Source organism: Megalops cyprinoides, chromosome 7 (assembly GCF_013368585.1).
Source record: "Megalops cyprinoides isolate fMegCyp1 chromosome 7, fMegCyp1.pri, whole genome shotgun sequence".
Lineage (NCBI taxonomy): Eukaryota > Metazoa > Chordata > Actinopteri > Elopiformes > Megalopidae > Megalops > Megalops cyprinoides.
The window spans coordinates 36,819,792-36,844,294 of record NC_050589.1 but is presented as its reverse complement, the minus strand read 5'-3'; the positions used below and the strand labels follow the sequence as shown (position 1 = coordinate 36,844,294).

At 44.2% G+C, this 24,503-nt stretch overlaps 1 protein-coding gene across 2 annotated transcripts; it reads left to right on the top strand.

The window, feature by feature from the left end:
- Positions 1-147: 147 nt before the first annotated feature.
- Positions 148-24,033, top strand: acvr1ba (activin A receptor type 1Ba). 2 transcript variants are annotated; one of them, XM_036532887.1, is made up of 9 exons: positions 148-293; positions 18,592-18,834; positions 19,123-19,383; positions 19,856-20,086; positions 20,459-20,626; positions 20,832-20,988; positions 21,375-21,499; positions 22,072-22,202; positions 23,492-24,033. In XM_036532887.1, the coding sequence occupies exons 1-9, from the start codon at positions 203-205 to the stop codon at positions 23,546-23,548; spliced, it is 1,464 nt and encodes a 487-aa protein (XP_036388780.1). In that variant the 5' UTR covers positions 148-202; the 3' UTR covers positions 23,549-24,033. The 2 variants fall into 2 exon arrangements, with proteins under 2 accessions (XP_036388780.1, XP_036388779.1); XM_036532886.1 differs by lacking the exon at positions 23,492-24,033 and adding an exon at positions 22,458-22,815.
- The last annotated feature ends 470 nt before the right edge of the window (positions 24,034-24,503 follow it).

Below are 24,503 nucleotides of genomic sequence, written 5' to 3'. Positions count from 1 at the left end.
AGCCACCCTTTATCTTCTCGTCCCACAGAAAAACAACCTTCTACCCACAACAAAAGGATCGGAGCTGCGAGTCCTCCCCTTTAAGCCACACGCTCCTTTAACCGCGTCTGTGTCTGTCTGTCTGCCTGGCTGGCGTGTGTGTGCGTGTGTGGTTGTGTTTCAGGTCCGACTCCCTTGTCAATATCACACTTTGAATGTATTAATGCTAAGCAATGGGAATCTTGCAGACATGGCTAAAAAACGAACCGCTTTAACGCCACTGGTGCTGGTTGTGTTATTGTCAGCCTGCGATGGTGAGTAAAATAATGGAGCCCCTTTATTGCCGGCTATCTTTTGTTTCTCGCTGTTTATTTATTTGATGGTGGTGGTGTGTGTGAGGGCGGCTGGGGTTGGATTACGAGGCATTTCCTAGGATCGCTCAACATGGCGCTGCATGGGATTTATCAGCCGTCTCGGCAGGCATGATGTAGCTAATGTTGATTAGCTAGCTAGCTGACGATACATGGTTACCCGTGTTTACTCGACGTATATTTTCTGTCGATATAAACATTTGGAAGAAGCCTCGTCTGTTTTTTTTTCTTGGATGGATACTGTCTGGCTAGATTAGTGTTTCCAGTATTAAGTTGTTGGCTAAGCGTAAGCGCTGAGCACCACATGAGAAATTAACGATAGTAGGTTTGTTTGCTTTTTAGATGGCTAAATTTCTTTAAATGTGTTTTCTCGTTAAGATGGCTAGCCAAGAGGGTAACAGTGCTATGGTGCAGCTATTGTATGAAGCTAACTAGACGAGTATATTTTAGCCTGTAGAGTAGACTAAAATGGTCATCCCATAATATGAATCGATTCCGGTGCATTCAGCTAGGTAGATAGCCTGCCTAATGTTAGCATCGCTAATAGCGACCGGTCTGGGTGGCAAAGCAGTGAATAACACTGAATAAACAAGCTAGGTTCCTATTCAGTAGGCAATGCTTTGTTCTATCAGCAGCTACCAAACTGTTTTCCTGAAGCATTCCAGCCAACAGTACTGGATGTCGGGTATGGTTGGCCGCGAGTTCGAATCCATTGTGGCACACTAGGTACCGTCCCTCAAGTATTAACGTTACAGTATCTGAAAGAGTATGTAGCCAGCAAACTTTTTTCTACGTGTTGAAGTATTTGGGGGCTCTCCCTTGTAAGTATATAGGAAAACAAGACTAAGAACTACGTGGGTAACTATCTACATACAGTAGATATCAGTCTAACTGGTAACCCAAACTATTTATCTAGGCCATTTCACTGTAACACCCGTCAGTGTACGTTTCATTCATGAGCCCAAAGGTTTGTGTGGGCATGATGGACACAGGGTGCTGTAAGAAGTGAACAGTCTTGTGAATGTCCATAAAGCTAGCTACCTCAGGTATTTGAGGGGTGGCATTGAATTGTATGGGTCTTCACCTTGGGTGGAGTACACCAACCAGGCATACTTATGATCTCGCTGTTGTTTACACCAGTGTCACTAATACTATCTTTGTCTGACACAAGGAGTACACTCTACTCCAATTGCACTATATCAGAATCCTCCTTGGTGTACTATAACCCGCTCTGTGTGCTCCGTACTTTTTTCTGCTTTGGATTGTGTTAGCCTTCAGTTGATTAGGAACTGAATCAACCTGTTTGTCGTCAAACCAAGAGTTTCATACATCAAAGAATCATGAAACCTCTCAATGAATTCAGCAGGATTTAATTAAAACTTGACGGCCATGTAAGGTTGGCTGAAACAAGTTGTGTCTGATGCACAGCTGATAACCAAGGCAGCCGTGGAAATGGAGGCCATCTTAAATGTTTGCATATTCATTGGAAAAACTGTATCTTTGCAGTATGTGACTGGAAAGTTAGTTTGCATCTCTATTAGTTATTTTACTTTAACTTAAAAGTGCAGTTTTAGGTCCATGTGTTGAGTGGAAGCAACCCATCAGGAAGACTTCATGAAATGTGATTTTTTTTTTCCTGGATATTAATTGGTGTGTGCCTTAAGTAGGGGCTGGGGTCATGGATAGATCATGGATTGTGTTCTTAACCTCTGGAGTTTAACTTGCATACATTTGATTGAAGCAGAGCCAGTTTTTCATCCTTTCTTCCTTTAATGTTGGTCTCCGTTTATGAGTGTATTAAAGACTTTGTATGTCAATGTACGGTGGAATGTCACTGATTTAAGCTGTGCTTGCTTAACCAACATAATTGAACAATTATAGCTACAGATAAGACAAAAGGTAACACCCAGACAAATTTACGATGCCTGTCTGAATGTTCCTCTGCATCGTGTGTCAGTTGTCTTCATCACCTCCTGATAAGGTAGTTGTAGCCTGCAGGGGAAAGAAGGAAACCATGACTACCGATCCAAATTATCAATGAGTGATGTCATGCTCAAATGTTCAAATAATCAAATATTCAGCCCCATCCCTCTTTATTTGAGTTTACACTGGATTTAATAAAGTCAGACTGATGTATCTTTTCACTGATAAATTTGACTGTTAACTGCTCTGAAAACTAATCTGAACCTGTCTTCATGGGGCACATAATGCCTCATAAATATCTGTTTATCTCTTTGATTGGCTTGTTGTTTCTGTTGCATATTTTGCTGGTATGGAATATGTTACAGATGTTCTTCATATCATATTGTGATTAATCTGAATAATAAAAACTCTATTCACATGTTTCATTTCAACTCCTAAGTATTGTTATTTTAATAAGTCTTCTGTTTAGTCAATTCTCTGCTTGTTTAGTTTTAAAAGAAGGCCTTGAACCCTGAAAAATTCATATAACTTGAACTCTTAACACATACTAAATGATTTAAAACCTGAGAAGGAGGGTGGGGTGCGCACACTTTTGCTTGCAAGCTCAGGCTGTCATAGTGGAGTGACAGAGAAACATGCAGCTTGTCCAGACAAGAAGTCAGAGGTCAAGTCTGAGCTCTTTGCATTGGAAATGAGGCAAGCAAAGCCCCTATTGCACCCTGAGGCGAGCCACATGGCTACCTCATTTCTGCACGGCCTGCATGGTGTTGCTTTCAAATGAGCTAGTCATTACATCCCCAATTCAATGCACTGCTCAGCAACCTGGTACTTCTACCCTCACACACTCACATTTCCCTATTGATGAAGAGACTTATTTTGTCTACATTGGCTACAGAGATACTTGACAGAAAATATTTACTGAGAAAAAATTAATGGAAATGAGATCACCCACTTCCACCACTTTTGGGCCAGTGCTGGTATTATGATTGAAGTCTGTGCTCAGTGAGATTTAAAAATCGCGTGACACCTTTCGGGGGGGCGAGGGTTAAGATTGTTGTGCATAGCGGAATTTAGAAATGGTGTCTTAAGCTGGAGCTCACAACAGACCTGTTGGAACAAACTGCTGATATGTAAAACTCACCCACTCAAAGTGCTTTTTTAAAATAACATGGTGTAATACATGACAGAGTAGTGTACTTGTTTTGGAGGAGGGTTGACTGTAAGAGTAAGAGTACCTTGCCTGGTAAGCACATTTTTAGGCTATATATAGTTATTGTTCAGTCTGTCTTTAAAAAAAACAGAATGGCAGTTTGGTTGAGAGAAGTCTGTCTGCAAAAAGGCTGATATGTCCAAAAAGGCAGTCTTTTCCAAAACAGTCTTATCCTCACGTGACAGCCATAACCTTCACCCTAACTCATAGCTGAATTTTTCTAAAGGGATGTTGCATCTGCGGACAGGATTACTTGAACAAGGTTGTCTTTTTGGACAGATCTTCTTCTGGTTTCTGCAGTCAACACCCATTGATTTGGGCCATAGTTACAATGCTGCAATGGAGATGGCAGTCTGCTATTGTCTGTCTTGCTAGAATCAACCTGTTTCTTATTGCTCGGTTAAGGGAAATTGATTTCCTGAATGAAGTAAACAAACATTCAAGCAAAAACATTTGTAGGGCTAATCCACAGTGGAAACAAGTTACTGAGGAGTAGGGAGTTGTGGGGAGAAATATTGCAGCCATTTTCAATATTATCAGTGTTTCAATATGCAGTGGAATTTAAAAATACAGACATTTTCAGTCAGGCATCCTCCATACTTCTGTTTCACCATTGACCTCCAAGTCAGTAAAACATTTCCCGGGGTCAACTAGATTGGGAACAAACGAATTGAAAACTGTACAGCTAGCCGGCACAGTGTGGTGTGGATACAGCTGAGTGAGGCTAATGAAGTCATGGATTTTAAAGCAGTCCAGCCCTCTTTGCCGAGCTGGGTGGCTGGTAATCTGATTCAGCCACCAGTATGTGCCTAAAAAGGAAAACAATGTGCTCTCATTGCCCACAATACATTGCCTTACCATGGCTTTGCCTAGTCAAGCAGTGGGTCTTCTTATGGTGTTTGCACCTACTCCTTGCAAGGCCCTCCTTACAAACAGAAGTTTATCCTACATCTGCACTACATCTACCCATACCCTGTGCCATTATCGTTGGTTGCGTGCGTGTACGGGTCAAGGCCGGAAAATATTAGGTATATGCATGGGCGTTTGGAGCCCTCGGAACGGCGCTGTAATTAAAACAGGAGTGCATGTCGGAGCCTGGTTTTGGCATTTTCTGTAACTGTGTGATGTCTGAGACCGAAGATTTCTCCTTGTCCCAGCTTGCCAGACACTAGAGGTGTGAGGAAGACCCAAGTGAAGTACTTCACTGTTTCTGTTACGGTGAATTATCTAAACGAAATGAAGATAACCCCCTATTTAAAGAATCATAATATCGCTTTTCTGTTCCTGCTAGATAAACGAAAGTAATATATCTTCTCTATAATTCTCATTGGGAAAGCGTATGACCAGGCGTCTAAAATCTAACAAAGTAGACTTGGTAGGAAGATAATTACTGCACGACTAAATGCATCCATTTGTAATTGAATTTCACGTTCGGCTGTTGTTCAAACTTCGCACGTTGGTGTCACCGCACCGTTTTGAAAGGCAAGCAGTTTTTTGTACAGCTGGCATGAGTTTTCTTCGCAGGCAGCCTGGTGTGACCACCTCAATTCAGCATCTCTGCAAATGACAGCCTCGCAGTTTACTGAACTTATGAAATGTTATTTGCAACCGCTAACAATATCTGTTATCATTAGGGGAAAGCAAGTTTCAAGTTTATTGTCATATACTCGGTAACAGTACAACATCATTACCAGTATTGAAATTCTTAGTCTCAGAGCCAACTCAACTTTACATAGCAGCGTGATGTGGGTGCCGACAGGCATTTGTACGCCTGGCGCTTTCACTCCCCTGCACAGACTTTTGCCCGTGTTGTCGCGGAACAATACTTGCACTGTGCACCTTTGCCAGAGACAGTGCGAATTTCGCAAGCAAGTTGGTACTCGCTTGCGACCCGTGGCAGTTGCGCGACGTCAAATATTCCACGGCAAGAAGCACACAATTGGAGAAAGAGGCTTCAAGTGAAGAACACGCAGTTAAATTAGCTAAAGACGCCCACGGACACTGTTTATACCATGTTAAATCGCGCTCTTATATAGGCCTGTTTCGGTTCAGCTTGGAAGTGTTAAAGTTGACACATGCAGAATGACTAGGTTTATGCTGAAGCAGCTTATTAGAAATGGCGTTCTTTTCGTGGAACTAATTTTACATTGACTACCGCAAGTAAACAAGGGCAGAGAGCACGACTATTCGGGTACTAAGTGTTATAGTGATGTGTTGGTCGCGAACGAGTCGGTTCTATGAGCCGGCTCCCGTCTGAGAGCCGATTTCTTTTTCTTTTCTTTTTTTATTAATACAAGGCACAATAATAGGATGATCTTTTTGCCACACTGCTCGGCCACACGTACTCCATGCACTGACAATGTTAGAATTGTAACATACACTATATGGACGAAAGTATTTGGACGCCTGACCATTACATTGTATTCAAATACATATACTTTAATATGGAGTTGGTCCCCCTTTTGCAGCTATAACAGCTTCCACTCTTCTTTTGGCTTTTGGAGTGTTTCTGTGGGAATTTGTGTCCATTCATTCTGTAGAGCATTTATGAGGTCATGCACTGATGTTGGACAAGGTCTGGCTCGCAATCTCCGTTCCAGTTCATCCCAAAGGTGCTCGATGGGGTTGAGGTCAGGGCTCTGTGCGGGCCAGTCAGGTTCTTCCACACCAGACTCATCAAACCATGTCTTTATAGTCCTTGCTTTGTGCACTGGGGCACAGTCATGTTGGAATAGAAAAGGGCCTTCCCCAAACTGTTGCCACAAAGTTGGAAGCATAGCATTGTCCAAAATGTCTTGGTATGCTGAAGCATTAAGATTGCCCTTCACTGGAGATAAGGGGCCTAGGTCAAACCCTGAAAAACAGGTGTGGCCAAATACTTTTGTCCATATAGTGCACATCTATGCACGAGGACCAGATGCACTGTGTTTAGTGTTTGTAGTGAAACGCTAATTTACAACGTGCAATATAAATAAAACGTTCAGTACACATGTGTAACAGTGTTTGATGTTTTTACATTAATGGTTTTATACCAAACATAATGTAAAATAATGGTATTCTGGAAATTATAAGAGCCAGCTCTTATTGCTGAGCTGAGCCAAATGATCCGGCTCTCTAAAAAGAGCCGGAATTCCCATTACGAAAGTGTTCATTTTGTTTTGAGTTGAAATGTCATTTTTGCTGCAGCTAGAAACGGATCGCACCCACTTTCTCTGTCCCCTCCCTTTCCCTTCCTGTCCTCCTAACACATGACTAGGCTTGTTCCCATGTCCTGTATGCGATTTGAATGAAAGAGAAAGCATAATGCATTCTGCTTGGTCAAAAGTTATCAAAAAGTAGGGCTGGGCAGTATATTGACTTTTTAAGGTGTATCGATATATTTTCAAACACGATATAGGATGAGACAACACTGTTTTTTATATCGATATAGTTTGATGTTGCGTTACATAACCCGTTTCTTCCGTAAAGCCGTGCCAGTGTTTGCATCTCTCCTCTCTCACACTCTCTGCGCAACCCCGCCCCCATTCTCCCTCTGCGTCTGCGCACAAACCCGCTGTTCTGACGATTTGTCCTACCTTAGGCCAGGTTCATACTACATGACTTTCAAAGTCGTCAGATCGCTGTACTGTTCACACTGCACAACTTGCTGTCTTGTAATCGGGAATCTTGAAGTCATTGTGGTTTGCACACAACATGACTGATCAGCGACAGGGCGTCACACATTACAAGATCTTTCACCCGGAGGAAATCTCCAAACGAGTCTGTCTGGTCTCCAAGCTACGTTTTGTCACAAAAACACACGCGAGAAGTGACACGGGGAATGACGCGATACCCTGCGCGAGACAGGGATTTTAGTCTTCCAAAATGGCTACTGTAGACAAAGATATTATACTCTGTAAGCAATATGGCCAAAATCTCATCTCACAATATTTGTATTTTGACGGAGTACTGCTATTATTGATATTGTTTAATTGATATTGATTTTCCTCCATTTCTTGGGTCCAAGCAGATCGCGGAACGTCTGTTGTAGCCATGCTTATTGATGTTGTACAACTCCTCCCCCCGGTTTCCCCTCACCCTGTGTCTTGCCTTCTTGTTGCCACACTCACTGCCAGTCACAAACGGGTCACAACACTTTTCACACTACAGGATTTGGACTCCCTGACAGGTCCAGATATTTAGCCTGCTAGATGTCTGTCGGGCGTCTGCGAGACATCGGCGAGTCTCTCGGATGGTGTCTTTGAACAATTCACACACAGCGATCAAGAGCCGATTTGCGAGCCCCAAATGAATGCCGATTTGACTCTGATCTGGGGCTTTTCTCGGCAATCTCCAAAAACTGTCCGCGAGTGGAAAATCAGGGCTAAAATCGTGTAGTGTGAACCTGGCCTTATCGAAAAGTCCTACCGTAGCGTAGATTGATAGTCATATCTATAGATCTTTGCTACCCTATCGGGAAATACTACCTCAAGTAGGTTGTGCTACCTAGAAGTAATTCTTTTTTTTACCTTATCAAAAAGCTCATTTCTAAGCTAAAATCTAAGCTAATTACATTATTTTTTTCATTAATTCATCCAACCGCAATTTCGAAAATGCTGTCACGTAAATTTTAATAATAGGCAATAGCCTACTATTTAACTAAGTAAATAACTGGGTCCGACAAACATCAGACTTTTATTTGGTTGTTGCTATAACTATCAGCTGAGCGTGCATGCGTGAGTGTGTGTCTGTCTTGGTCTAAAAGGGGAGGCCTTCGTTTGGGCAGCTGAGGTCAGGGTCAGAATGGGGCCAGCAGATTCAGTGTTGCCAGGGGCGCCCAAGGGCAGCAGCAGGCAGTGTCTGCAAGGAGTGTGTGGCAGCCACGCCCATGTTAATGCCCCCCTCCCAACAGTTGACCAGGACGCAGAGCAGCCTAATTGCACATGGAGACAGGCTGGCCTTGGACTGACCCGTTCTGGGAATTCTTATTGTATTAGAGGAACAGGGATGCCTCAATATTTACCCTGGCCTCTTGTTTGTTCCTTCCCTTTTCGCTTGCTCACGCTCTTCTGATGCGGTTTGTTGTAGTTTAAACCAAGACACCAAGTGTAGACTGAATGCCAGAGATTCTGAGGCTAAATTATTAATGTGTGCTGTTTTAAGTCATTTTGAAAATGTCTTCAATAAGGGAGAATTGTATTCTATATGAGAATAACAACTTAATTTCAAACAAAGAAAGTTTAACTACAAACTTATTATGACAATGACTATTACAAGTATTAATAATAAACTGTATTTCGTGTCACGTTTGTCTCAGTTTTTACAGTGAGTGGGGGTTAGCCATCTGAACCACCACCAATGCACAGGAATGTCACTCACCTGGGGAGTGTACAGCAGAAATTTAGCACCAAAACACTCACCTCAGCTCAGATTGAGAGGGTGATGACATTTGGCCATTTAAAAGGAGCAGATGAGTTAGATGGTCAGAAGAAGAGAGTTTTTTTAAAGGCTAAAGCTAGTAATTAGTGTGTAGAGTATGTTGAGACATTTGGCGGTGTTAAATGGTTTTAATTGCCACTAACAGCGCTGTGTAATGCTGCATGCTCATTCAGAATGAGCAGCACAGACGGATGAGCTAAAGCCTTGGTTCTTCTGAAGCAGTGGCCTGTACTATAGATTAGAGCCCAGCACTCTCGACCTGACAGTAGCTTCAAATCTAGAATGGGTTATGGCCATAATAACCTTGGGAAACATTCATAATCTGAGGTGCAGTCAAGGGATATTACAAGAATGATGTACTCCATTCTTAAGGCCAGTCTGATGCCACCTTTTTAGAAAGGCATCATAAGCAACATGAATCATAATCAATCTGTGGTTTCCCCAAAGTAAATTGTCTTGTACAACTTAGTCGGCCCAGCGAGAGAGATCAGAAACGCAGAGTGTCAGGGAGAAGCTAATACAGGCATGTGTTTGAAGAGATATTTTTCCCCAGAATCTCTGACAGAGAAAGAGGATGAGACAAAAGAGATCAATATGAGGAGTAGAGAAAGGGATTCTGTGTGTGTGTGTGTGTGTGAGCTTGTGCGTATGAGTGTGTGCGTGTCTGTGAGTGTGTGTGTGTGTGTGTGTGAGAGCTTGTGCATACGAGTGTGCGCGTGTCTGTGTTTCTGTCTAGTGGCGTCTGCATGTCTCAATTAGCTCCCTGTCTGGCCGGCGTATGGATCTTGTTTCGTCCCGTGTCTTCAATAACAGCACTCCAGTGTGCACCAAGTGCTCACTTCAGAGAGTTGCTCTAACACAGCCCTCTGGATTTAAAGGAGCCACAGCTCTGGCCGTGCAAGCCTCTATTGTTCCTGTCACTCTCCACAAATGCTGTGACACTGACCGCTTGTTCTTAACAGCTCTCCATCTGTGTGATTGTGCTTTGTAAATTACCATAGAAAATTAGGATAAAAGGGAGAAAAGAAGCCTAGATTAACATGAGCGGGAGAGTGCCGTTAGTTTAGCAAACTTTGTTTGCTTGTAGTTGAGTGCCTGAGGAGACCAGCAAAAGTGTAATCACTCCTGAACTTGTATTAAGATCACTTGATACCGTGTCAGCAAAGCTCAGTGTTCTAATCAAGACAGACAGCGTTCAGACCCAGAAGGGCTGCTGACTCTCTAAATGAACAAAAAAAATCCTTCTAGCTCTTCAGTCATTGCCGTTGGTGCATCCATGATGAGTCTTTTTTTGTTTATTTATTTAATCAAATTGTGCTTTAGTAGTTTCCCACCGCTAACTCCTTGGTGTCACTACGACCAATTTAGGGCACTATTGCTTGAGGCAACAATGTATTAATTTTTTCCTACTGAGCTGAACGTCTCCTGTCTCAGACAGAACAGGAATGAGGGGAACTTTGCCCTGGCAGCGAAATTGCATCGCTGCTTCACTGAAATCCTGTTTTTTTCCCCTTTTCTTTTTAAGACAAAGTCTAGACTGGCTTTAATGATGGTCACAGCTGGTCACACAGCTAACCCCCTCCTCCCTGCTTCCCCTCCTCCTTGCAGCTGGGGGTGGAAGGCGGGGTGTTAAATACAATAAGTACCCCCTGCCACCTCTCTCAATCCGTTACTGTCTACTCATAGCCCCCCTGTGGATTCATGTGGGCACAAGGCTAGAGAAGCTACCCCCCCATGTAATTTTCCACGCATTCCACCCTGGCTCTTGGTTTATGCAGGACTGCTTCAGTCCCACTGTAGCCTTAAACATGCATGCACACGTACACACACACACATACAGCTCAGCTGAACAAATCACAGACAATCCTCTTATATTGGTTTCACAGATATATTTGTGCATGAAGATCAAGAAATCCACCTTGACAATCTCCTATGAATCAACCATTTTTAGGCACTTTAAAGCCCATCTCCGACTTTCATAATCTGTTTCTTTTGAAATGGCACAACCATTGCAGTCTCAGTAGTTTTTAGCCTTCAAAATGCCTTCTGATGGCAAATCAAAATTACTTCCCCTCTCCCATTGTTCTTGGGTTTTTGTTGTTACATTGGAGGTCAATAGATTTTACCATCCAAGTTTTTTTTTTTTGAGTTCTTGAGCCAGCAAACAGTGTTGTTGGTCATTGCATTTTGGTAGTCAACTGGCTGCAAAGACCCCTCCTTTCCCATACATATGAGCCAGACATTTGAGATATCCATGGCGTGGCGCATTTTCACAGCTCATTTCGATGCATGAGCTCCATTTCTCTACACGCAGCTCTACATCCTAGCCATTTGTCTACATTTTCATCACACAGATGTTTTGCGCATGTTTTGCTCAGGTTTACGCACCCGTCCACGTGGAAGTGCGGATCTTTAGCGCACGTGTCTGGAATGTGTGTCTGCTGTTTATTTGTAAATGGTTTCCAAAGCGCAGCAGAGCAGAAAAAGACGGAAACGTTCCCCACATCAGACTCTGGCAACCTTTTCCTATGCGGCCTCCAGAGGAAGTGTGCCAGACTGCTGTGCCCGTTCACAGGGCATTTGCGCAAGTGCAAAGGCAAGTCCCACATCGCTGATTACCCCACCACTCTGCAGGCAGCTAGCTGACTCATCTCAAAATAGCACTAGTGAACAGTCATTCGGACATGTATGCATGCATTTGGTGGCAGTGTGGTGGGTAGTGGTAGGAAGCAGGACTTATAACTGGAAGGTTTGCAGTTTGGATTCCCTGATAATTCACTGCTGTGGTACTTAACACAACAATTGCCTCAGTAAATACCCAGCTGTATAAATGGATAAAGTTGTAACCTATGTAAGTCACTTTGGATAAGAGTATCTACTAAATAAAACTAACTATAATTTAGTGTAATACACACATATTCTTCATTATAACCGCACTTCACATGCAGTTCTAGTTTCCATGCGTGCTACATGTTGTGTTAAATGGCTGGAGGAGGTTTAGTCTTGGAGAAGGTGTAGATGCAGTGGCAGCCAGTGTGGAGTCCTTATGAATTGCTGGAGTAAGGAAAGGCAGGCTGCTGACCATCAGGCATACTCGGAGACACAAAGGTTCGACAGAGCCAGATTCCCCTGCCTCTCATTGCCTTTTTTTTCTCTGGGACAGGGGGTCTCTCTAGACTGCAACAAGTGTGCTGGTGCCTTTTACCAGAATGAAAGAAAAAGGTCTCAGTCTGCAGATAACTATGTGCAGACAGCTCTCCTTTTCAGACCTCTTCAGACAGTTGAAGGTTGATTATCTCCACCATCTCCAAAAATACATTTATTCAAATGCTGCAAGATCCCCTGCTTAAGGCAATTAAAGTTTAGTTGAGTCTTTAAGGTTTTTTGAGCTTTTATTATTATTATTTTTCTGTTGAGTTAAATATGACATTAAGGACAAGTACACAAAAAACAACCTTCTCCTTTCCCTTCCATCATGTGGTGTTTTGGGTTTTGCCATTTTTGCTTATTTTGTTAATGTGAGGTGGTCCTCATTACAGCCACCCAAATGCTGTGTAAAGTTCAGATTGTGAAGCAGTGAGGTCAGCCATTGTTTTCATCTCTCCCAAACAGATCATGTTCATTACTTGCTCCAAGGTACCATGGGGTTGAAATTTTTCCTAAACCTTGGCATATTTGGAGAAACTGACTTTAACATACAATGAATAGATTTTTTCATTTAAGAAAATACTGAGCATGATGCACAATGAATCTTTTCAGATGGAATAACAATGGTGGCCAGTTTTCATGAAAACATGAACGCAGTACCTCATACCTTGCAACATCACCAAAATACAGATGATGGTAATTGACCATGGTTGTTTAAAAAAAAAGCTTGTTTGGGACTGAAGGGCATTATTTCCAAAATGTATTCTTAAACACTGCACATTTAGTCTGACCTTAATATTTAGTGGTGTTGAAAGACAGATTTTTTTTTTTCTTGAAGGAAGGTGAAGTTTTTAATTCATTCCCAAAAAGTCGGCTTTGCATCATTGCCATATTCTGCAGAGAGTGCTACTCAAAGAGCTTAGTGCGTGCTGCCAGTGAAGCAAAGAGATTGGGCTAAGTTGCTTTCTTATTATTATTATTTGCGTGGTATCAGGGCCTGATCACCTCTGTAAAGCAGTCAGGAATTTCCTTATGTGTGCACGCTTGGACATGCTCCACTAACTGTTCCTGGCACTCTTGTGAGCTCATGGACTGACGAGAACTACCAAGCAACACATTCCAAAATATTCTGCCAGTAACGGGTCTCTCCTCTTAAACCTGTTAACCTGTGCCGCCCTCCACCAGTTGGGGGTTTGTGGGGGAGGATGTTGTTGCAGTATGTGTGTGAGAATTGGTGTAACGGCCAGTTACTAGTGAGTCACAGAAATACCGTAAGTAGAAAGTGTGAGATTTGGGAAGACCATGGAAAAGTGGAGGAAGGGATGTAGAGGGAGAGGAAAGCAGAGAAGGGGAAATGGGTGAACAGTTATGTCGGGGAGTGAAGGAGAAAGTGTGTTTGATAGAGATTAGGGGTGAAAAGGAGTTGGTGCTAGTGGCTGAGAGAGGATGGAGGAGCCATCATGGAGAGAGATGCTGCTGGAAGCTGTCCTTTCATCAAGCTGATGTCTCTGAACTAATGGAACCCTATCATTTGTCTGCCCATTTGTCTGAACGCATTGGCATTTTTAGGTTCATTCAGGACAGACATATTACATCTACCTGCACAGTACCAACAGGTCTTCCCACTGAGTCTGTGGGAAGTGGACAGAATGGTCACATAACAGTCGGCTTGATTTTATCAAAATTACTTAATGGTTGCTGCTTTTCATTTTTGAATGGCAGACAAAGACAAATGTAGCTTACTAGTTCCTCTTCAACCTCCCACCCAATTTAAGCTGTTTTTGTAATTTGTTGCACATCACCTGGGTTTCAAAAGGGAGTTTCAGTCATGTCCACAAACTCCTTTTCTCTACCATCTGTCCAAATGGTTGTAAGTGGTGAGCAAAAATGAGAGCTTTAAGGCAAATGTAATGCTGTTATGAAAAAGTGCACACCACATGAAAGGGTTACATGTAACTAGGGCAACTTGATTCTTATGTTAAAAGTGGTGGATTCTTAGATGCAAGATCAAGGGGTAAAGTGTGTGTGTGTGAAAAATTCCCCTCACTAAGTTTTCCAGAAATGCAACTAAACATGACCAAAGTCATTTGTAAGCTATTTTATTAAATGGATAAAAACAACACAGCTCACATTAATTATTTGAGTGTCAAAGCACAAATTGCTGCTGCTGTTGAGGCTACAGTGGCATAGCACTGTCGATGTCCTGTACCAATTTTAAAGTCATCGTTTTCCTTGCATTATTTTTGAATGTCTCTGTGGCAATTGCTACTGTGGTGTCATGCCTGTTTTCATTGATTGATACATCCTTAGTTCTTCATTGAAGACTGTGGGGTGCCCAATTTCTAATCTGCTTCTCATTCATTTGTTGTAAGGCTATTGTTTTACATCAGTAAAAAGCACCTTTCTATTTCCTGTTCCATCACCTGTTATCCAGGTACTTGGCTACACAAAATTGTCTGTCAAAATATTTTGCAAGCTAGTGGTGCTTTGGTAATTGGTGCAAGATAATACACTGTATTCAATTTCAGGTGTTTTTTTCATGAAAGAGGTACTACTGCATTCCGTATTTCCACACATACATATTGGAAGTGAGCCCAAATTTATTCTTACAAGCAGATTGTTCTTACAAGTGGAGTTTTTAAATGGTGCAAGTACAGGAATAATTCTGTCCCAGTGTTTTTGTCACTTTATGGGGTTGATTCTTACATTAGTATTTCTTTTAAGTGGAGTGATGTGTACTTCCCAGTGCAGATACCCCCCTGGACACCTCATTGGTACCCCGCTTCCATCTGGTTTCTCTGATTGTCGCACAAGTCAGTCCACATATAAGCATCCTGTCTGTGGGGGGTCTCCTTATCTCCCCCTCTTCTCCTGTTCACCTCTGTTCATTCCCTCTAGTCCAATGTGTGTTGGCTGGACAGGTCCAAAGATGAGTCTTGCTGGGAGTCGTCAGCTTGATGCACACCAGTTGTAGTGAGGAGGTGCAAGAGGGGAGAGAGTGTTGCTGCAAAGGGTGAGGGTGGAGCAGAATAGATTGAGAGAGGATGGAGGAGGAGTGGGTGAATGTTTGATAGGAGGGGTAGATTCGAGGAGATGGAGATGGTGTTTAAAAAGGAAGGGCGGAGAAGGGGAAATGGAAAGTGTGTGTGTGTGTGTGTCAGAGTGTGAGTGAGTTTAGGGAGTACAGATAAGAATCAGAAGTTGAGAGCAGTTTCTAAAGGGAAAGTGTGGGCAAACAATAGAAGGACAAACTCGCAGTGGAGGGGGGGGGGGGGGGGGGGTGAGGAGGAAATGGAAGGAATAAGAAAGGATTCAGCATGGATCTAAAACTGTTGTGGTTGGCCGGTGTTTGAGGTGTGTGACAGTACTGTTTTTGACATGGGGGGCTGCTGTTACCCATTCGTCTCCCACTGACTTGGGTTCAGCCTCTGACCAGTGTCTGTCCCAAATGGATAGCCACTGGAGGGAAGGGTGCTCTAAACCAGCCACAGAAATTTTTGGTGCGCAAATCCAGTAACTAGAAAAGCAGTTATCTCTCGCAGAATTTTTTTCCGCCAACTACTGCCTAATTACACAAGGGTGGATAAGATAAAAAGTGTAGCAACTTGTTACTCGTGTAATTCATTAATGACCCTTTCCACTGTAGAGCCAGAACTGCATTCACCCACGTAGTTAAGGCTGGAATTGGCGTTCTATCGTCTTTTCTTTGCCATGCAGACCCATGTCGGCTCGGCCCGTCAGCGTTACTGGTGCTGGCCCGCGTCCTGGCAAGCTGTGGGCAGAGTTGGCAAGCTGCGCAATTAAAAAAACCTGTGCGATAAACATAGAAGGGAGTGCTGAGCACACTCCCGTCGCCCTATCGCCGTAAACAAGCAGAGGTAGACAGAAACAGTGTGGAGCCTTGAGCTTCAGACAAAGTCCAGCTGATAGTCTCCATCTGGGCAGACGCCAGCGTTTAACATGACGTAATGTGCTGCGGCTCTGGTTTTGGGGTAATGCAATGGAAAAACAGTCATGGTGCGCTGGGATCAGCCAGCTTTGGCACCAGCTCATGCTAACTGTGGTTCCAGTGCTGCAGTGCAAAGGGCGCATACAATGTCCCACATACAGTGCACTGCTCTATGTTAAAGATAATTCTGAAATATTTGAAGATGTGACATGGGAGTACTTGCAATACAATCCAACCGTCTCACGGTTTTATTGTGATTTTCCATATGTTCATGTAGTAGCGCTGTCTATGTAGTAGCGCTTACCACCTACTCCACCCAGCTGCTTGTCCAGGCCACCATGCTCTCTCGCTTGGACTACTGCAACGCCCTCCTTGCAGGCCTCCCAGCCTGCACCATTCAGCCACTGCAGCTCATCCAAAACGCAGCTGCTAGGCTGATCTACAACCTCCCAAAGTTCTCCCGTGTCACCCCCTTACTGAGATCCCTCTACTGGCTCCCGATTGCAGCCAGGATCCGTTTCAAAACCTTGACTTTCACCTTTTCTGCTGCAAAAAAGACTGCCCTGACCTACCTCCAGGACCTCATCCTACCCTACGCGCCCACTCGACAACTTCACTCTGCTACACTCTGCCTCGCTCCTCCCACAAACAGAACGAATGGTCCACGCTCCTCACAATGTCGCACTTCCATCACCAAGTGGTGGAATGAACTCCCCACCCCCCTGAGAACAACTCCTTCACTCCCTTCAGACGTGGGCTGAAGACACACCTCTTCAGACTCTACTCTTCAGACTGACACCCTTTTATCTAAGATTCTTGGCTTGTACTTGTAGCTCTATCTCTTAACTTGTATTTGTAGCACGTTTTTGCCTAGGTAGTATAGCAGTACTTTATTGTCCCAGTGATTGTATTCGATATATGTAACCTTAGATCAGATTAGTTCTGGCTCGCTACACTGACCTTGTGCTCAGCTTCAGCACTATCTGCATTGTATGACCTGTACACATCTTGCCCTTGTGCCTGTTTGCCCACTATATGTACTTTTGTACGTTGGATAAAAGCGTCTGCTAAATGAATACATGTAAACATAAATGTAGCACTTGATCCATAAGCAACATAAACATCAACCACTGCTGGAATGTTGAGCAAATAGGAAAAATGAAACTTGTATCAAACTTGCAAGTTGTATATAAACCTGTCTTCTTTCATTTTGATGTCAAACCCTGGCTTCCAACAAGAAGTCTCCTTTTGAAGACTATAGTCCGCGATACCTCATGCAACCTACCTCACAACCATTTACAACCCGTGGATTCTAACAGTTCTTCCAGCTTGTTTAAGTACAGATCACTATAAGCATGTTCTGTACATCCACATGAGGTTTTGGCGTCCCAGGTGTGAACTTAAGGAAATTTGTTCTTATTTCCTACGATTAGAAAATGGTATTGAACACTACATTTCCCTGACTATGTGGAGTTATACTTAAATATGTGTAGTGAAGCATTTTTTCCAAAAACCCCAACTCGAGTAGCCTACCGAGAAGACTGAATGGTTTGTGTGTGTGTGTGTTTACATTTACAGAGGATAGTATATGGTAAAAGGTAAAAGGTTTTTTAAATTAGCATTTTTTTCATTGCATAGTGTAAGCTTTGCGAAATAACCTCCCACACTTCATCCGACTACCAAATCCCTCACCATTTTTCAGAAACATCTGAAGACACAGCTCTTCTGCACTCGCCTGATCACCTGAATCACTACTCTTAAAACAATTTCTTATGTCCTAAACTCTGTTCCTTTTTCCTGGTTTAATGCACTTCTTTTTCTACCAGCTAGCTTGTACCTTGTCTGGCCAAGTATTGAAACTTGGTCATGCAGCACTTGTAATATTGTGGCTCCGTGTATGGCTTTCGCTTGTGTTGTACACTGCCTCACTTTTGAGTCACTTTGGATAAAAGCATCTGCCAAATGAATAAATATAAATGTAAGTTTAAATGTAATCTGGTTTCGCACTCTCTAAACCCTGTGAAAAGTGCAGACTGGTTCGGGGCTCATACACGCTGGTGCTGCCTCGCCTGACTTCAACCTGTCCGCTTCATCCCTGCCTGGTTTGGGGGGAATTCATCTGCAGTATAGTATCTGATTACATGTGATGCAGAGACCTCGCACACACAAAGGTTGCTTGTTCTGACCGTGGCTGCGGTGTCTTTACCGTTATCCACGTGTGCCCTCTGGTGGGTATATTGTGTGTTGCAAGGACAGGCTAGCTATTGTGACAGATCTCTAATGTCGATCACTTTCGTCCAACGTAGATCCCATTCCGGGTTCAATGAGGAATACTTTTTATATTACATACTTTTTATATAACGTTTTGCATTTTACTCTTAATGATTTTTATCGTTAAAGTGTGGTTATACTACTTGTTTTATTGTGGAATGTATAGAATAAAAATGAAATAATAATAAAGTCGTAATTTTCAAAAAGCATCAATCATTATTTTAATAAAAATGATGATGATGAATGGCAATGATGTGCCCCTCTCTCACCTCCCCACCCCATGACGCTAACTTGTGTCTCCCATCTCTACCCCTTCTCCTCAGCTCTGAAGTGCAACTGCACTGAATGTGAGAAGACGGGCTACGAGTGCGAGACGGATGGCGGCGCCTGCATGGCCTCCACCTCCTACATCCGGGGCCAGGAGCGCCATATCCGCATCTGCATCACACGCGACAAGCTGGTGCCGCCGGGCCAGCCCTTCTACTGCCTGAGCGCCGAGGGCCTGCTCAACACCCACTGCTGCTACACCGACTACTGCAACAGCGTCAACCTCAAAGTCCCTATCGGTGAGAGTCTCTCCGCTCAGCCACGCTTCCTGCACAGCTGACATCCCATGATGCATTTGGGGGCGGGGACTTTTTTTTGTTGTTGTTTTTTCTCCATAGTCGCCGGTAGGACAAGGGCAAGGAGACCTAGCCACTGGGAGGAGTTGACCGCCAGAGCTCTTATACTAATTGGCAATCCCTAAAACGCTTTCTGTGCGCAGTACAGTTGGAGCTGAGACGTGATGGTGCGCTGTTGTTATTTATCTGTTTGCTCACCCCCTGTACCCCCTCTCCTCCTCTCTGCCCCAGGAGTCCCAGAGAAGCCGGGCTGGGCAGGCAGCGCAGGCGGATGGGGCCCGGTGGAGCTGGTGGCAGTGATCGCGGGGCCCGTCTTCCTGCTCTGCGTGCTCCTCATCGTGGGCGTCTTCTTATTCCAGCACCACCAGCGCGCCTACAGCCACCGGCAACGCCTGGACGTGGAGGACCCTTCCTGCGACCACCTCTACCTGGCCAAGGACAAGACCCTGCAGGACCTCATCTTTGACCTGTCCACCTCAGGCTCTGGGTCCGGTAGGTACCTTCTCCACTAGCACATTCAGCAGACCAATGGCAGCGACCCGAGCAGGCGATCGAACCTAGCGTTTGGAACTATGTTAGAACAAGAATGGCTGTTTCTGATCTTTGCTGGGGCATTTAGTAGACCAACGGCAGTGACCCCAGCAGGTGGTTAAACCTAGCATTTGGGCTGCTGAACTATGTTAGAACAAGATTGGCTCTTTCTGATCTCTGCTAGCTCATTTAGTGGAGCAATGGCAGTGACCCCAGCAGGCGGTTAAACCTAGCGTTTGGGCTGCTGAACTTTGTTATATCTAGAATGACTGTTCCTAATACAGTCTTGTGGTCTGAACTTGTGGTTGAAACCCACACTGAGGTCAGAACAGCTGGCTCCTGGTGTCCACCACAGATCGTGGAGAACGGTTTCAGTGAAAGGGTGTGAAACCCAGCCATTAATGCTTATGTCCTCCTTCCGCCCCCCCCCAAGGTCTGCCTTTGTTTGTGCAGCGGACAGTGGCGCGGACCATCGTGCTCCAGGAGATCATCGGGAAGGGCCGCTTTGGGGAGGTGTGGAGGGGGAAGTGGCGTGGAGGCGACGTGGCGGTGAAGATCTTCTCGTCCCGCGAGGAGCGCTCCTGGTTCCGAGAGGCCGAGATCTACCAGACCATCATGCTGCGGCACGAGAACATCCTGGGCTTCATTGCCGCTGACAACAAGGGTGAGCCAATGGGGGGGGCAGTGTTCTTTCGTGTTAAAAATCCAGCATGGCTCACCACTGTAGCTCCTCGCTCATCTCTGTGAAAGTCACCCTCTGACTCATTACTGTGGCAATTAAGATTTTGTTCTTTCCTGGAGAGTGGGGGAAAAACTCAGGAAGGATTCCAATGGCCTTTGATGACTCAAAGACCTACAAAAACATGCATTTTTTAATGTATGAATGGGATTTGCTTTTATCTTGTGGTTTCTAAATTTTTACCCCACAGGAGGTTCACTGACTATGCACTAAGGAGAATGTCTGTCATGCTCTAAATCCCCATTGATTACAGTGTGTCTCCCCTTTTCTAACCAAACCTGCTCTATTCCTCCTCAGACAATGGCACATGGACGCAGCTGTGGCTGGTGTCTGACTACCATGAGCACGGCTCCCTCTTTGACTACCTGAACCGCTACTCGGTCACTATTGAGGGTATGATCAAGCTGGCGCTGTCAGCCGCCAGTGGGCTGGCGCACCTGCACATGGAGATTTTGGGCACACAAGGTGAGGGGAGCTTATTGTCATAGCAACCCTGCAAAATGAACCTAAGTGAGAGGAGCTGAAAGTAAAGAATAGAGGTAGAGGTTGAATAATGGCATGAATATTGATGATGCCCTGTCTCTCTCTCTCTCTCTCTCTCTCTCTCTCTCTCCCTCCCTCCCTCCCTCTCCCTCTCCCTCTCTCCCTCTCCCCCTCTTACCCTCTGCAGGGAAGCCCGGTATCGCCCATCGTGACCTGAAGTCCAAGAACATCTTGGTGAAGAAGAACTGCACATGTGCCATCGCTGACCTGGGGTTGGCTGTGCGCCATGAGTCTGTCACTGACACCATCGACATCGCCCCCAACCAGCGTGTGGGCACCAAGAGGTGCAAAGGCACTGCACACCACTACACCTGTCACAACAGTACTCTATACTTACTCCACCTCCACATTCCATCACAACACCACCTGTTTATTCTACACTTAGTCCGTCACTACACACTATCAAGACACCACCTCACACAATTTCCCTATACTTACTTCACCACTACATACACCACCATACGTACTCACTTACTACTTACTCCACTTCCAAATACACACAGAGGGACCTCACACGCTTACTATTAACTTACTCCACTGCCACACATACTTGTAGAATAAATTCACACACTTGCTCCGCACTTACTACCCTTCAACACACAGTCATAGAATGACCTTACGTAGGCAGGTGACTGCAGGGTACACACGTGACCCTGCATTCTGTATTCAGGTATATGGCCCCTGAAGTTCTGGACGAGACCATCAACATGAAGCACTTTGACTCCTTCAAGTGTGCAGATATCTACGCCCTGGGACTAGTGTACTGGGAGATTGCTCGTCGCTGCAATGCTGGGGGTGAGAGAGGGGGGCTGGGAGGGTCATGAGGTGGCCGATGCAGGTGGCCCCTGTGTACTTACTTCCAGGGTTTGTGTGAGGCTTAGAAGAGTGTTACATTAGGTGAATGTGTCATATTAAGAATGCCATTGCAGTTGAAGTCAGCAAATGATTTCAGCTCTGACTTTAAACAGCTGATTTCATGTTTTTCTCTTGGCAGACATGGTAGCCAAAATCTTGACAGCCATGTTCATAAGTAACATAAGTAACATGAGCACTAGTAGAATGTCTCCTGACAGGCCATGTGGGTCCATTAATTGTATGAAAGCTGAACCGATTCGTTGCTATTATTTGTTTGCAAGGCACGTGCCCTTGTCCATGGTTGCTTTGATAGCATACTATGTTCTTTTATACAACTGGGTACTTGCTGAAGCAATGCAGGTTAGTTCATGTAAATTCAGGTACCTTGCTTCAATGGTACTATGGCAGTGTCCAATCCAGGAGTCAAAGCTGCAGCTTCATTAAGCGCTATCCCACAATGCTATGCTGGGAGGGACCAGTGACAGGTCACAAGCTGCTGATTCTATGTGCAGGTGTCCATGAGGAGTATCAGCTGCCGTACTACGACCTGGTGCCCTCTGACCCCTCCATCGAGGAGATGAGAAAGGTGGTGTGTGACCAGAGGCTGCGGCCTAACGTTCCCAACTGGTGGCAGAGCTATGAGGTACAGACTCGCAGCAGTGGCACGTGTGCACACTAAGATTTAACAGTGCTGGACAGAGAATCTGACAAATACAAGACAAAATAGCCTAACATGCTGTCCTTCCCCCCTTCCTTTCTGTTCCCCCTCTCCCCCGTCTCCTCCTAATATCTCCTTTACCCTCTTTGCCTCTGACTCCGTCCCCTGTTTTTCTTTCTGATTCCTCCTGCTTTCCTCATGTGTCTTCCTGTTTCTTCCCTCTTCCCCCCATGTCTGCAGGCCATGCGTGTGATGGGGAAGATCATGCGCGAGTGTTGGTACTCCAATGGTGCGGCGAGGCTAACGGCTCTGCGCATAAAGAAGACCCTGTCCCAGCTCAGCGTGCAGGAGGACATTAAGATCTGACAGGGGACAGGGGAGCTGTGCCGCTTTCGTTGGGGTCTTTTTTTTTTGTTTGTTGTTTTTTTCTCTCTATATTTTTGGAGGCGCACAAAAAAAGACCACAAGAAAAGGAACTGAAAGAAAAAAAGACTAAAAACCTGCCAGTTTTAATGCCACAGTCCAAGTTGTGACCAGGCCTACCTCACCTTTTCAGCCAAAACTACTGAGTAAAACTATATGCCACTCCCCCGCCCCCACCCACCCACCCATTTTTTCCCTCCCACCCCACTCCTAACTAATGTCTGAGCTCCCTTCACCACCTGACTCCAACTTCTGCCTGACCCCACTGTAAAGGGCCACAGATTGCTAATACAACTCCAACTACTACTTCTACTAGTGCTATAACTACTAATACTACTTCTGATAATACTACTGCCCCTACTACTGAGTTTTATGTTGTTCGTAATGGCAGGAATTATCACTGTAGCTGGCATCCCTAGGTGTGTATTTAACACTTTAATTTATTTTAAAATAATGATCTTAGCTTATTCTTTGTATCTTCATTGTTTTATTATTGTCCATACAAGGCCATATGGTTGCTGTCGTGAGAAATGAACAGAAGCTCTGACATGTCCCTCACAAATATATATGTGGTGTGTAGCAGTGGTCAAAAATGTCAGTAGATAAAATCAAGTGAGACTGGAACTAGTCTGTCTTGCCTGTCCTCCAATCCATTTACAGCCTTGGAATTCAGAGGGACATGAGCTTTGGAATGTTTTTTTTTTGTTGTTTGGTTTCATATTGGTTGTATTGCAAGGGTGGAAGGTTGACTGAACTTCGAGGTTGTTCTGATGGCAGCCAAGAGTCTGCGACCGTGAAGACACTGAAGAATTCCGAGCCAATTCACACCTGCTTCGATCTTTCTTCTGCAGGCAATAAAGGTGGATGACTTGTACAGAGTGCTGTATCAGGGAGCAGAACAGTATTAAAACCAGCGAGTGCCCACAGGAGCCTGAGGACCACGAGAGACATCTGAACTTGGGCTGAAGACGCTGCTGTAGTTTTCAGGCATCGTTTCACTTTACTTACGAGTCGCATTCAGTACACAGAGCAAATAAGAGATGGGAAAAACGACAGAGTAAAAATTGTGATCTTTTGGGGAAAATATCATCAATGTACTTGTGTTGACAGCCGACAGCAGCCAACACCACCCTTCAAAAACAACTGGATGGTACATTCATTTTTATCGAATTTCACTGGGATTTTTTTTCCTCTTCATATATTTAATTTATTGAGGAATTCTTGTGTGGTCTCTCATAGCAGAAAGCTGAGAACCAATTTTATGAGATGGGAGCCTGTTATGACAGAGGTTTTTAAATTTGGGCTTTCTATACTTCTTACTGCCCACAGTCCTCTCACAGTGGACTTGATTTTATACTGGAGATTGATGCCCTCCATTATTTTTCACCTGTTTCCTGCCTCTATATGCAAACTGTAAATAGGTTGTGTAAAGTATTGCATTTTGGTTTTTCCAATGATCATTATAATGACATGCTTGTTCACTTCTGGTGGTTTTGAAGTTTGTATTTTCTTGAAACAAACAGATCTGTCTAATTTACAGCTGCAGTTGATTTTTTTGTGTAAAACTCGAGGGTACTGCTGATCTCAGTTTCTTTGCTTCATCATATTTAATCCTGCCAATCTCTTTGCAATCAGGGCTGTTTGATGTGTCTAGTAAAGGATCCTTGTATATATGTAGCTAAAGTTGTCTGTTTTTGTTTTGTCCCCCACACTGGTGGATAATGTTTAGCTATCATTTACGCAATTATGACATTTACACAATTAACTGTGTCTCAGAGCTCAAAAACCAAATCTTTTCCAACAAACATAACTTCAGTCCTGTGATCTTCTCATAACTGCTAAATTCCTATCTGAGTTAACACT

Coding starts and splice junctions, on each gene's coding strand:
- acvr1ba (XM_036532886.1), top strand. CDS start 203: ATGCTAAGCAATGGGAATCTTGCAGACATGGCTAAAAAACGAACCGCT. Junction 19,384..19,855: donor CACCTCAGGCTCTGGGTCCG/GTAGGTACCTTC, acceptor CCCCCCCCCAAG/GTCTGCCTTTGTTTGTGCAG. Junction 20,087..20,458: donor CATTGCCGCTGACAACAAGG/GTGAGCCAATGG, acceptor ATTCCTCCTCAG/ACAATGGCACATGGACGCAG.